This window comes from Cariama cristata, unplaced genomic scaffold, assembly GCF_000690535.1.
Source record: "Cariama cristata isolate BGI_N322 unplaced genomic scaffold, ASM69053v1 scaffold6894, whole genome shotgun sequence".
Lineage (NCBI taxonomy): Eukaryota > Metazoa > Chordata > Aves > Cariamiformes > Cariamidae > Cariama > Cariama cristata.
In genome coordinates, this window is record NW_009612271.1 from 2,095 (window position 1) to 16,418 (window position 14,324).

Here is a 14,324-nt window from a genome sequence, read left to right on the forward strand (position 1 = left end):
CCAATAGAAGATCTTGCTTGCCTGTGTTAGCCAAGGGAGCCCATTTCAGGGTTAGGTGACAGAGAACTTCGGGCCAGACAAAACAGCAAAGAGCTGCACGGGGTTTTTTGTGTGGAAGTTTGTGTGTGCAATTGTGTAGGTCCGTGGATACACTCTTAGTGGTTGTTCTTAGACAGTCTAAGAAAATCACAATTCACTTCAAAGGGCTGCGTTGAAAAGTATGGTTCAAGTCCTCAATAAATATGACAGAATCGAATATCACAGGCAGATGAAAAAACTTTTAAAAATCTAAGCCAATGTATTTTTCCTGCCTTTCCTACCAGGAGCCACAGTGCAGATGTTTCAGCAATTGTTTGAAGCGCATGCATGAGCAGCTCATTTTCACGACCTCACCTTGTATTTTCACATACTCGTATTTTAGCTGACATGGAGCAAAGTCTTTTATCACTCTCACTTGTTCCATCACAACCTCCTCAACCTTTCAAAATTCAGGATATTATGCAGGTGGCCAGCAGAAATGCCTTACCTTGATCTATCTGCGGTCCTCCCCATGAGATGCGGGCTGGTCTGTGTAGGATTGTTTCTCGGTGAGTCATGCAGATCGCTCTGTAGTTTCTTCTAGGCAGTGCTGCACTGTGCACGATTAGCAGGCTCTGAGGGTGACACTGTTTCTTGAATGATGTAACTGAAAATTCCCTTTCCTGTGCTTCTTGTTTCCTGATCAGTTTTCTCTTTGTTCTCGAAGACATTCCAGCAGCTGCGTATCTTTTATTCCTGATCTTTTATTCCTACAAATCTCTGTGAAGACAAGTTATGTCAACAGCTACTTTAATTAATTTGATACGAAACGGAGGGTATCAAGTGAGAAGGAGAGCTGTGCTGACGTCCCGCCTCTTGCAAGACGAGAAGCGTCCAACAGCCGCCTGCTACAGCTTCACCTCCGAGCACCGTGCTTCCCGCTTCGATTCTGACGGGAGCGGGCGACCTACCACATGGGACACCTTTGGCATCTGGGACAATCGCATTGACGAACCTATTCTCCTCCCACCAAGCATAAAGTATGGGAAACCGATTCCAAAAGTCAGCCTGGCCAATGTGGGCTGCGCTAGCCATATCGGGAAGCGTAAGGAAAATGAAGACCGGTTTGATTATGCTCAGCTGACGGAGGATGTCCTATACTTTGCCGTATACGATGGACATGGCGGGGCAGCAGCAGCAGACTTCTGTGATAAATACATGGAAAAATATATTAAGTAAGTGTGCATTGAGTGAATGCCTGTCAAATGAATTACAGTAGAGATTCCTTCCTTAGGACTGAACGGGAACTGGTGGGTCGTACGTTGTCGCTAATCCTCCTAGGTTATGCAGCCAGCTAGCCCAAGGGGAGAGCAGGAACACCGGACTGGAGCAGTCCGTCACAACGGACGTGCGATGACCTCCTTACTCCCTATGGGGCCTGCCCCACTGAGCAAGCCCACAAAGACAAGGAGAGGAAAATACGATTGTACCCACCTTCCAGGAAGGGATGGGGAACGCAGAGAGAGTGTGAACTGACTTTTCAGATAGGGTCACTGTGATCGCTGGCCTATGGCCCGTTTACACTCTTCTGTATCTCTCTGTCACCTCCCTGGGTGCTGGAAGAGGAATTTTAATCTATTTGCAAAAATTATGGGATTATGCTTCCAGTGCAGATAGTTAGTACAATCATATTACCTTTTCACTGAAATCCAGCATTATTCGATGCGTGCCGGGAGGAGATAAGGCTATGGAAGAGACTGATCAAGATGTACATTTCTTGAAAAGAAGCTTAATTTTTTGTTTGCTTGTTTGTTTCCAGAGAATTTCTTGCCGAGGAGAACAACTTGGAAAATGTTTTGAACAAAGCTTTTCTAGAAATAAACAAAGCATATGATAGGCATGCTCATCTGTCTGCTGATGGTAGGTGGAAAAAAATTCTACTTGTATGGGTGTGAAGAATAAGGTTTTTCTTATTTGCTCAGTAGTTTTGTAGTAAAATGTCCAGAAAAATGCTTGAAAACAGTTTTACTTAATGTAGGATTTTGTTCTGATCACTTACTGCAAATGAAACAATTATTCTTTAGCTCCTCCTTAAAATGAGAAAGCTATAAAAAGTCTAAATCAAATTTACCGGGGGAGTTACTAGTCTGAATGTTAGCATAATCATCAATGAATTTCTGTTAACGTGATTCTGTCAAGGAAAGTGTTTGTCAAGGTAGCAAAAAGCGATTTAGATTTGCAAGGAGCACATAACTTTACTGTGTGAGAAACCTGGGGGGGCGGGTTGGTTTGGGGTTTTTTTGTTGGGGTTGTTCATGTTTGGGTTTTTTGGGGTTTTGTTTGTTTGCCTGATTGTTTTTTAAAGCTGTTATTCCTGTGGGTTAAAAGCAACAGTGTCAAAATTTTCCCTTTCTAACTTGGCTGCTGCACCTGAGGAGGAACATAAGCCAAAATTAACACAATTGATACTGCTTCCGCACAAACAGAATCACAGGAGTAGCTGTGTGTGAAAGGGAAAAAAAGCAGTGAAGAGGAAAACAAGGTTGGCTGTGGTAAGGCTGTGGTAAAGCTGGCACCAGCCCTTTTAGACTCCTTAGTCCTGGCTGTTAATCAAGTTCTTGTATATATGTCTGGAGACTAAGTGCATCTGAAATTGCAGTTGCAGCAACTGGAGCTTATAGAGAGTAACTTGGGAAGGGATATAGAAGTCCTTGTCCCAGTTCTGTCACAGGAGTTCCCTCAGCCATGAGATACAATTCTAAGAGTCAGTTTAGCCAATCTTAAAAAAACAAACCCACAAACCAAACCAAACCAACGCCCCCCCCTCCACACACACAAAAAAAAACCAAAAACCAAAACCTGTCCCAGTGCAGATGCTGGCAAAATGTGCTGGTGCTGGCTAAATGTCTGAGGTCATTTCAGAAGAACAGAAACTGTAAAAGTTTTCTCTCCAAGAAAGACTTGAAACTAACAAGACCTCTAGGGACTGAAGTGACCTGCTATTCCCAAGCTGCTTTTCTTAAGCAAGGAATGAATACAGTCAAGTAATGGAGCGGCTTCCTGCACTTTAACTGCTAGATGAATCTAGGTACACTCAAATATTTCCTGGCAGGACAGGTCACCTGACTGTTGCAGCACTAGTCTAGGTACTCTCAAATATTTCCTGGCAGGACAGGTCGCCTGACTGTTGCAGCACTGTGAGGGATACACACTTTTCCTCTTACCCAGTATAAGCTAAGGTATCAGGAAAAAAGGCTTAAGTCCTGAAATGCCGCCCTTAAAAAAGGGGGATTAAATCTATAAAGCTTGTTTCCCCATTATATCCCATTTTACTTTTTTTATATTGAAATTCTTTAAAAAAGAAAAAATGTGATAAAAAAGTCCAGAGTCACTTTTGACCTATGGGGTGAGTTTTAACTGAGCTCATGAGACACACATCAGTAGAGCAGACGTGCTTTTTATCCAAGACCCTCCTTGCAAAAATGTTTTTTTTAAAAGCCCAAATTCAAGAAAGCGTCTGAATACAGGCTTCTGTGCTCCCCTGGATCAGGACCTTTCCTTTTCACTCACATGAAGATCTGTTATATTTGTCCCCCTCCCCACCCCTTTGTCACTAGGGCAGCTCTTGGTTTGGCTCATTGGAGCGACCTCTGTTAAGTGTCAGAGCAGCTCCTTGAGGAGAAGGATTGGGAACTTGGTATATTGATAATATTGATAGATAATAAAACTTGGTATATTGATAATCTGAAAACAGTTTCTGATTATAGCATTTTGTACATGAGACTTACGGGACTGGAAAACAATATTTGACAGACAAGTTGTGCAGCAAGCTGAGCATTTTGGAACTGCTTATAGGATTTTTTTCATATTGTTTCACTGTTTAACGAAACATAATTCAAATGCCAGCAAATTTACGTAACAGTTACCAAGACAGTGGACAAACCCTCTTCATTAAAAAAGCTTGAGGTCAAGCAAAATAAAGGGCAAAAGCGTTGTCAGCCATCAACAGGGGCCACACTCTGACAAGCACTCGGTGTTTCTCGGGCAGGCTGAGCACCTGCAAAGCTCTTGCAGGAGCCAATGCCCAAAAGGATCTTTTGGGATCTAAAAGCGCCCAATGCTCTTGACTGGTTGCCCAGCTGAAAATCAGGCTACAAGGCAAAGAGCGGAGTAACAGGGTGCAGAGACAAGTGTGGATTTCTGAACAAATTAAACTTTTTGCATATCTGTTGTTATAATAATTCAATACTGTGTTGACTGCTTGGTGTGGATATTTTTGTTGTTGCTGCTGTTTTGAAAGTTACATAAAATGTCAATGTTTGGCATGTATCCTTGTTAGAAGCCTACTTCCAAACTGATTCCGTTTGCCAGCAAAATTTCTGATTAATTGTGGCTATTCTAGACGTGACAGTCAACACTGTTGCTAAAGTATCTTGAAAATGGTGGCTGGTTGTGTAACGCTGGGTATCTGGGATACGCTGGATGCTTCCCAAGACTGACCTTCTTTTGAAACCTGGCCATAGCTGACGGAAGTGGAAAATAATAGCTTAGTCTTGTTCCGGTAGATGACCCTGCCAGAGCTCACTCCTTTTGCTGTATCTGCAAAAAAACCCAAAAACCAACAGTGCATGTTCAGGATGTCCAGCTCTTTCCGAGCTGGTTGTGTGTTAGTAAAGTGTGTGCCTGGGTGTTTGAAGGAACATAAGTCCTGGGACAACTCCCTGTAGCCTAAATTGCCTGGGTATTGTTTGACGCATTGTTTATAGTACTATTTAAGGGGTAAAAACCTCATATAATGGCACAAATTTAACAGGACTAGAGATGTGCCTTGTCGGAGCACTTAGCTACATCTTCAAGGGCATGACCCTTTGTAGGTCACTTTACAATGACAGAATATTTGAAATTATAGATGGAAAATACATAGCATTATAGTTTCTGTGAGCTTTCAATAAAAAAAAGAAAAAGGTATAGGTATGTGTTCCAGGTACTGCTATTGTGTCTGGCGTGCTGTTCACTAGTGCTGTTGGAGCGCTATACTGGTCTGATGGGGACTGGTCCAGTTACCCCCTCTGTACCGTCGTTTCACAGAAAAGCGTAAGAAACTTGCTGTAGGCAGATCTGGGATAATCTGTCCTCCACCTCAATCCTTTCTAATCGTTAACAGCTTAGAGATACACCTGAGCCCTGAAGCATGGTGTTTGATATCTCTTCAGAAACGCATTTTCATTCGCTTCCACGCATTTAAATATCGCCAGTCACTTTTAAATCACTGCTAAACTTGGGTACAGGACACAGTAAAGAAAGCTCACATCCGACAAATGTGTCATTATCCACGGGACAGCTGTTAACACAGATGGACAGAATTTTCTGATATTTTTGACCAGTCATAAAAACTGAAATGTAAAGGCTGAATAGCTTTGCTCAACAAGGACAGAAATAAGGAAGCAAATCATGTGCTTGAGGCAATTTGAGCATCTCTCTGGAGAACTGTAAGACAAACCCTCTCCTGGCCTAGTGCGGTCCTACAAGGTACTGCTGCTACTTCTGTTCACTGCAATCCGCTACTCGGAGAAAACAACAGGGAGTCTTTTCCATCGACCTCCACGTTCAGTGCATCCAACTCTAATCACATTGGCCGCTCGCTTCTGGAATAGCCACCTTATTAAAACATAGCCAGGTATTAACTGATGTATCTATGTTTGAAAGGCACTCCTGGAATCTTATTATGCTGAGCAAACTGCAAAAGTTATTTAAAAATAACTAAATTGAAAAAGTCATGGGTTTTGGGTTTGTTTAAGTTACCATTCGAACATATGATTTTTATTTCTTTGAATATGTTAACCTGCAACACTGAGGAAAAGGGAGAGCTGCAGAAATTGTACTTAAATACTTCATAAATCTATCAAAATTACAAAGGCAGCCTTTTTATCCAAGGACCCTGATTATTACCTAGTCAAGTTAGAAGATACTAATTTAAGATATTAAAGGGGTGTTTATTTGGCATATTTTCCCATGGGTCAGAACGATTCATATACTTCTATTCACTGCCTTTAAAATGGCCCCATTTTAGTTGGCAGTGGTTTGAACTTCCCCATTTTTGAGTTATATATAAATATATATATAAAAAAATTAATAAATTACCTTGAGGAAACAGATTGGGCCATATTCTGTACCAAAGATGTTCCTCAGAGTGGCCACTCTTGCCATATGTGAGAGAGCTGGCCCCCTAGCATTGGTAATGTTCTTTGGCTGATTTGTTGGTTGGTGGGGGGGGGGGGGGAATATTGTGGCTTTTATTTGGGCTGAATTTAAACTAGTTTTGTCAGCGAGTTTTATTGAGAAGGTGAGAACGGTGGCAATTCCCCAGAAATACCAAGGCCGATTATCTGTGGCCAGCAATGCATGTGTAAGCCTCAAGCACTTCCTACATGACCTGCAAAAGACAGTGCAGGCAAACCCAAGAGTGACTACTTGCCCTGTTCTGCAGCCCTCATCCTTTCATCTCCAGTGTTGCAGGTTTATTTTGTTTGAACAAAGTCCCTGGGTGAATTTCCTCTTTGCCTCTGTGTGCGTGTTATTTGTGGCAGACACTGTACCTGGTCAGCAGCTCTAGAACTGGAGGCCCTGGACACTATATGCTGGGCTTCAGTGGAAAGAGAGATCTGCTTAATTTTGTCCCAGGTGAAGGAGTCCGGCGGTTCCTAGCCTGGACTACTGGAAGGTTCCCACATCCTCTTTGTCACATTAGTTGAGATGACTTGCAGTAGAAGTTGTCCAGTGAGTGTTAAGAACCTATTGAAAGATCTTAGTTTTATAGTGATATTGTTAGGAAAACAAAATAAACTCTTTAATTGTTAAAACTGATACATATGCTGATGCTACGTATTTTGATATGATTAAATAACCTAGCAGCAGTTGTAGTAAAGCATTAGAAATGTTATCCCATCATCATTCCTGTGTTTTCGAGCTCTGCTTGTAGTCGAGCTGCATCCATGTTCTTGCACCCCTACCCAGATCATGAACTGGTTGCAAGGAAGAAAGCATGAGCAGCATTTATTTCTCTAGGCGTGCTATTTAACTAATAAGCATATATGAAGCTCAAGTCACTATGACTGTTACTACAATTCTGGACAATATCTTGACTTGTTCTTTAGTACCATCCCTTGATCTTGTGCGAGTGGCTCTGCTCTTTGAGAGTCTGCACTCAAAAGATGCAGATTCACATGAATGTCCAAATGCTGCCAGTCATTTATGAGTTAAAGACTATGGATCTTAACTTTTTCAGAAACTGCTTATGTTTGTCAGCATAGTTCCAAAACCAAGGAATGAAATGGGAGAGTAGTGGCAGTTCTGCATTAATTTTAATGTCTAAATAAGATATATTTTCTGTGAAGTAAAAAGGTAGTTTTGCGTAGGTTCATTTCACTTCTTTTAACTGTTGGCTAAAACAGGTATTTTACTGATTCTACTAAAATTTCTAATCGCACTAGTTCTTATTAGCACCTTACTTTCATAATGGCCTCAAAGTGAGCCTGCACTGGACTAGTCCTTGCTTCACATTAGAAACACGATGTCAGTGCTTACCTGCACAGTCAGAAGCTACCGGCATCTCAATAGTTTTGAATACCATAGCCTGCATGGCAGCCGTAACAGAGTCCAAGATGTGACCTAGGTCACCATGGTTGATGTTCACAATTGACCTGTTGGTTAAGTGTATGGCTGAACCAAGTCCTCACTGCAGTAATAATACCTGTTTTAAATAATAACACAAGCTTAGTTTAGACTGTTTTGTGAGGAGTTTTTTGATTCATCAACTCACTGCTTTTGCTGCACAACAAGGCTCAATGCATCTTTCAGGGCTTTGTGCACTTCAGTTTACTCCCAACGCTCTTTGAGTTGGGTGTACAGGGTTGCTGAGACCTTGCAGGGTTGGGGAAAGAGGTCACCCAGATCCCAGAGCACTCACACTTCTGTTTCCGTAGTACACAGGGGGACGTGCCACCTGTGTGCCGTTTGCTGGCAACTGGTCAGAGATGGCCAGCAGGACCAGGGCAGGGATCGTCCCCCTGTACTCGGCACTGGTGAGGCCGCACCCTGAGTGCTGTGTTCAGTTCTGGGCCCCTCACGACAAGAAAGCCCTTGAGGTGCTGGAGCGAGTCCAGAGAAGGGCAACGAAGGTGGGCAAGGGTCTGGAGCACAAGGCTGATGGGGAGCGGCTGAGGGAGCTGGGGGTGTTTGGTCTGGAGAAGAGGAGGCTGAGGGGAGACCTGATCGCTCTCTACAATGACCTGAAAAGAGGGGGTAGTCAAGTGGGGGTCAGTCTCTTCTCCCCAGTAACCAGCGACAGGACAAGAGGAACCGGCCTCAAGATGCACCAGGGGAGGTTTAGATTGGATATTAGGAAAAATGTCTTCACCAAAAGGGTTGTCAGGCACTGGAAGAGGCTGCCCAGGGAAGTGGTGGAGTCCCCATCCCTGGAGGTATCTAAAAGACGTGTAGGTGTGGTGCTTAGGGACATGGTTTAGTGGTGGGCTTGGCAGTGCTAGGTTTACGGTTGGACTCGATGATCTTAAAGGTCTTTTCCAACCTAAATGATTCTGTGATTATATGGTTCTGTGGGGGTGGCTGGCATTCCCTGGGCTCAAACGTTCAGTCCTGTCCCAGATCCATCCCTCCTCCCCAGGGTCAGGGCTGCAGGGCCAGAGGTAGGAGTGCATGTAGCTATAGCTGAGCTCTGCAGAAGTGGCGGTGGAAAGAATTTTAACTGTTAGTCATGTGAAAACAGGAATATAACTAGGGATTCTCATTCCTAAGTTAGCCCCAACCCCCTCTCGAATTGGCTTGCTTTTAAAACCTGGAAAAACTGGAAAATCCCAGAATGCAGGAGACCTACAGAGAGCCTTTCAAGGGGATTTGCATTGGCTGTAAATGCAAATGTGTTCCGGGCAATAGGTTGTCCTGGCCAGACATTTTACTGTAATAGCTCAGGTCAGCAGGAGTTACTGCTCTCCAGGCATCTCTCACTGGGTTACCTTTGCATAATTTGCAGGAAGGGAAGATACTAACTGTAAAACGGGACTGCTCCTTTCAAAAAAGCAAACAAAAAAAGGAAAGCTGGACAGTTGTTCTGGAATTTCCTTCCCCGCAGATAAAAGTGCAGATCTTTTCTGAAATAGGCAGCCTCGCATTTCTCCTTTTCAAGTACTACTTTTTTTCCAGAGCATTGTAGAAATTGAAATAAGAAGCCCTTAAATTTACTTGTGCCAGTTAATCCAGCCAGGTCCCTGAACACAGCCAGTCAGCTCAGCTCGCTCCCTGACCAGGTCAGAGAAGGAAGACGGCACCAAGGGCTCTGGTTTGCAGTCACTGTACACCCCTGACACACCACCAGTGCCCGGGGCAGATTGCCCAGAGAGCCACTGCCAGCTGACAGCATCATTTTGCAGGCTCAAGGCAAGGCAGAATCCAGCTTCACCTTTAAGCCGAGACCTCCGGTAAGTTGGCAGGGGCTGATGAGAGCAGCGTCCCTTTCTGAAAAAAGCCAGCGGCCTGCTGACTGAGGCCTTTGTCTCTTGGCAAGGCTAGGGGAAGCAGAGGGAGATCGTAACGACTCTGCAACAGGAGAATGCCACAGACTGGTGTAAAGGAGTGATCTAACGTTTCTCTCCTGGTGAACTATGTGGAGCTACAGTTACTCTTACTCAATTGCCTGCCTCACAACCTAACAGAAGGGAAGAGCCATCAGCTTTAGGGTGGGCAACCTGTGCAGTCACACAACCCTGTAACTTGAGGTGAGCTAGTGGGACAGAGAAACTATTTGCCACAAGCTGAAAGGAAGCTACTGTACCTTGTACCACTTTGATTCCACTTGCCCTCTTTGCATGGAGCCATGTTGTTGCACAGAAATACTTACCCTTTCCACTTCCTCTCTCTCTCCCCCCAGTCCTACATGCATGCATGTTTGCTGTATTTTTTTATATGTAGATATAGTTTAAACTTAAAAGCAGTTACTTACTTGTAATGTAGAGCACAAGTTGTCTTCATTTTACCAACTGAAACTGTTGCTGTTATAAATGGTCCCACGCTTCGAGGCAGTGCTAAAACCTCTCTCTTTGATATGACGTTTATAGCAACTCTGATGAACTCTGGGACCACTGCCACAGTGGCTCTGCTCCGGGACGGTATCGAGCTGGTTGTGGCAAGTGTGGGAGACAGCCGTGCTCTGCTGTGTCGAAAAGGAAAGGCCGTGAAACTCACCATTGACCATACTCCAGAAAGAAAGGAGGAGAAGGAAAGGTACCTGTCGGCTGATGATGTGGCTTCCCAGGGCACAGCCTCAGTCAGGATGTGCTTGTCTTCTGCTGCTGGGTTGGGCCTGGAAGAAAGCAGAGAGTTGAACGTAACGCCCTGAGACCACCTCTGAGCTGGCAGAAAGCAGCACAGCTCCAGTTAATTCATTTGGTTCCATTTAAAGGACGTTTAGGGGATGTGGAAAGCCCTGCATGAGCGTAAGGTGTCTCGGCAGTAAGAGCAGCATAGCTAGGACTTGGTACAGAGCCGTGACCACATGGTTCAGGCTTGTCCAGGACTGCCAAGTTAAGAGCCAAGACCTGAAGAAATGCTCTGTGGTTCCCAGGTCAGGACTCAGCCCACCAAGCCACATCCCTCTGTGGAGCCCTTCCAACTGCAAAAGCCAACCCTCAGTCTCCCAGCTCAGGTCCTCCGTACCCCTTCCGCATCGAGAGCTAGTGACAGAAACCGCAGATAGAGACAGGGTAATGGTGTGAAGCAGTAACTCATATTCGCTTTTTCTTTTGTGCCTCTGGACAGGATTAGGAAGTGCGGTGGCTTCATTGCCTGGAACAGTTTGGGACAACCTCATGTGAACGGTAGACTTGCAATGACGCGGAGCATAGGAGATTTGGATCTTAAAAACAGTGGTGTGATAGCCCAGCCAGAAACAAAAAGGGTTCAGGTAAAAGAAGGCCTGGTTAACAGGGACAGCAACATTCGGACTACGGGGCATCATAGGTGTTTGATGCAGGTGGTGGTACCCACACGGCATGTGCCCAGGTGAAGCCTGAAGGCCTGATGGCCAGGCATTGGTTTTTTATTTGTGGTGAAGTAACCGGAGACCAATTCTAATGAGGTCATTTCACATTAATGCTAATGGGACAGAAAAGAATCTGGCCCTGATACTAAATTCAACCAGATCAACTTCTAAATCCCATTTATCACAGTACAATATCGGATGAGGGAAGAAAGACAACATATGATATCCAGTACTAAAATACAAAGGTGTTAGTCTGTTTGGGGCTTGTGGTCAAATGAATAATTTTGAGGTTAATGCTGATAGAAAACCGTCACTGAGAACTAGGTGGGATATGGATGGGCCGTCACCAAAAAAAGTAGAATGTGTAGAGATTTGCACATTTGGGAGGAAGGGAGGAGGAAAGGGCAGTTGCATGCATCCTACCATAGCTCTGTAGTTGTCTGGAAAACACATTAACCACCCAGAAGGTATTCAGCACAGTTGCCTTCACTTTTGCTCTCCTCTCAGCTCTTACTCGGTTTGTTACTTTTCCCCAATGCACCTCCCAGGGCCCAGGGAACTTCTATTCAGTTGGTCCTAATTAAATGCTGCCCACTAGGCCTGAGGGGTTTAGGGAGATGACTGCGGTGCTATCGGGTCTTCCTTGAAATCCTCAGTTTAAGGAAGCATTTTGTTTACCGGGTAATGTATGGGTCTGGTCTTTTGGCCTCAGCGTATTCAGAGGGCTGCTTCCTAGAACTGGAAACACCTTAAGATGCTCTCCTCCAGTACAGGGAACATAGTCTTGTGTGGCTGATGGATGGGCTCGAGGATTCAGGGGGCAGCCTTTGGCTAGCCGAGGGTTTGTGGGTTCCAGTTGGTCCTTGCACAGAAAGCAGGAGAGCATGCAGCACCCCCAGAAAAAGTGCTTTGCAACAGAGTGTCAAAAAAGAAGGCAGGCAGTTAATTTGCCGCGCAGCACTCGCTCCATCGTTGTGCATACTGTGTGCTTTTATTGCAGTTGCATCATGCAGACGACAGCTTCCTGGTCCTTACTACAGACGGTATTAACTTCATGGTGAACAGTCAGGAGATCTGTGACTTCATTAACCAGTGCCATGATCCTGCCGAAGCTGCCCACGTCGTTACTGAGCAGGTAATGCCAGGGCTTCGCCCAATCCCAAATGCTTGTTGTTGGGTTTTTTTTGTTTGGTGTGGTTTTAAAAAACCAAGTATACAACCACACAGTCAAGTGAATTGAACTACGCTGGTTGTGACATTCATTAGTCCTGCCGGCTCACCTTCTCCTTACACTGGGGCTTGCCACATCCTTGCCAGGCATCATTTCAATTAATTTGCTTAGCTCACGATCCACTGAACTGCACAGGACCGTAACCGCAGTTTATTCCTGTGCTGAATATGTCATCAGCATAGAGAGAAACAGCCAGTTTCTCACCGGGGTTCTGGATGGTGGCATACCCTGCAGAAAGCTCTCGGGCAGACGGGAATGCAGCATCAGGGCTGGGAAGTCTTGGGCCTCAGGGCATGCTGTCCCATGTGGAGCCAGACACTTGTTTCCTTTTCCAAGCAAGACAATGCTGCTGACAATTTGTTTCTTCTCTCAGGCAATGCAATTTGGCACTGAAGACAACAGCACAGTTGTCATCGTGCCATTCGGAGCATGGGGAAAGTTCAAAAATGGTGAGATCAACGTCTCCTTCAGTCGCAGTTTTGCTTCCAGCGGGCGGTGGGCCTGAAGACCTGCCACGGCTATCTTTTCCTGCCGTAATCTGGACACAGCACACTACAGGAGAACACATCTGTCTGTTCATAGGTTGACTCAGTGTCTTGTCTGTCTCTTCTGTTCCTGGTGTTAGAGAAGATGCCACTGCTCCCTTGGTGCGTAACGCCCTGTTGTTGCTTATGGCTGGTCGTATTTTGCTGTGTTTATTTGTTCCAGTCGGCATTGAGGCAGCTATTTCGTTGGGTTTGTAGTCCCAGCAGCTCTGCACATCACTTTGTTTGCATAGCCGAGGCTCTGGGCTTTCACCTAAGGCTGGAGGGCTTGCACAACTGTTTCATACCTACTTGTATTACCCAGGACCCTTAGTTACCCGGCAGCTGCCTAAATCTGAGTCTCTGAGCCACATGCTGGCTTCTTTGTATGTTAACTCACTACTTGTATTACCCAGGACCCTTAGTTACCCGGCAGCTGCGTAAATCAGTCTCTGAGCCACATGCTGGCTTCTTTGTATGTTAACTCACGGGGGAACAAACGCACAGTGTTCTTAGGTAGACAAAAAGCAGGTTTGTGGTCTTCCTTTGCTGTGCAGCCACCCAAAACTCCCCTGTGCCTCAGGAGAAGTGGGTGAAAAATAAGTGAGAAGTTTCAGAAGTGTTTCGGTTCCAATGCCAGTGGCATTTGGTGTAGCTGAACAACTTTCCTGAGACAGAGCTGCTTTGGAGGCCTTTATGTTCTCACCGCCATCATCTGCAATCCTCTAGCTCCAAGGAGATGGAATGGACTGGAGCCACGTGCCGTTGGACAGATGGGAACGTTTCTCCATTGGGTCCAAAGCCTGTACGGTCTCTGTGGACCACACAGCAGCTCCTTGCAGTGGCTTCTCTTTGGCGTGCCGGTGCTTAACAGGAGCACAGAGGAGGAAAAAAGCTGCACATTTTTGATAGCCAGAGACTCTCATCAACTTGAAATTTTTTTTTTTTTTTTAAAATCAGCTAATTTCAAGGAGTTTACTAACCAAGATTCTTTGGATGTGTAAGACAGGAGAGTTTATTTCTTCGTAAATATATGAGGATTTTCCTGCCCTCTGCTGAAGGTTCCTTTCAGTTAGTCAAGATCTCATGCATCTCTTCATGATATGCAGGAGCTGTAAAATGCCCAAAGCAAGCAAGCTTAAGAAAGGAGAGAGCATTAGAATAACAGAAGGTAATTTTTGTAAGTTTTGGGTATTGTTTCTAGTAGGCATCAGATACTCAAGACACCAGAAGGTAGTTTTATGCTTAAAGGAAGCGTTTCCACTTCCCTTTCCGGAAGGAGTCTGGGTCCAGTGAGGCATGGGGGGGCCAGAGCTCTGAGCCCGCTCATATCGCTGCTGGGACACGTGTTGGCAGCAGGTGAAGATCTGTCCCAGCATCCCCCCGTCAGACCTCCTCCTTCCTCTGCTCCACATCAGGTGTGCAGCTCCTGTGGCCTCCCAGTCACCCTGTTGCAATGAAATATGGGCAGAGAAGAACTGGGCTCCTCTCAGGCTTC

General features: G+C 45.2%; 1 protein-coding gene across 1 annotated transcript; it reads left to right on the plus strand.

Moving 5' to 3' along the window:
* The first annotated feature begins 747 nt into the window (after positions 1–747).
* PPM1K (protein phosphatase, Mg2+/Mn2+ dependent, 1K) lies at positions 748–12,869 on the plus strand. Its single transcript, XM_009698545.1, has 6 exons — positions 748–1,253; positions 1,838–1,938; positions 10,149–10,314; positions 10,849–10,993; positions 12,072–12,206; positions 12,676–12,869. The coding sequence occupies exons 1-6, from the start codon at positions 814–816 to the stop codon at positions 12,805–12,807; spliced, it is 1,119 nt and encodes a 372-aa protein (XP_009696847.1). The 5' UTR covers positions 748–813; the 3' UTR covers positions 12,808–12,869.
* Positions 12,870–14,324: the final 1,455 nt, after the last annotated feature.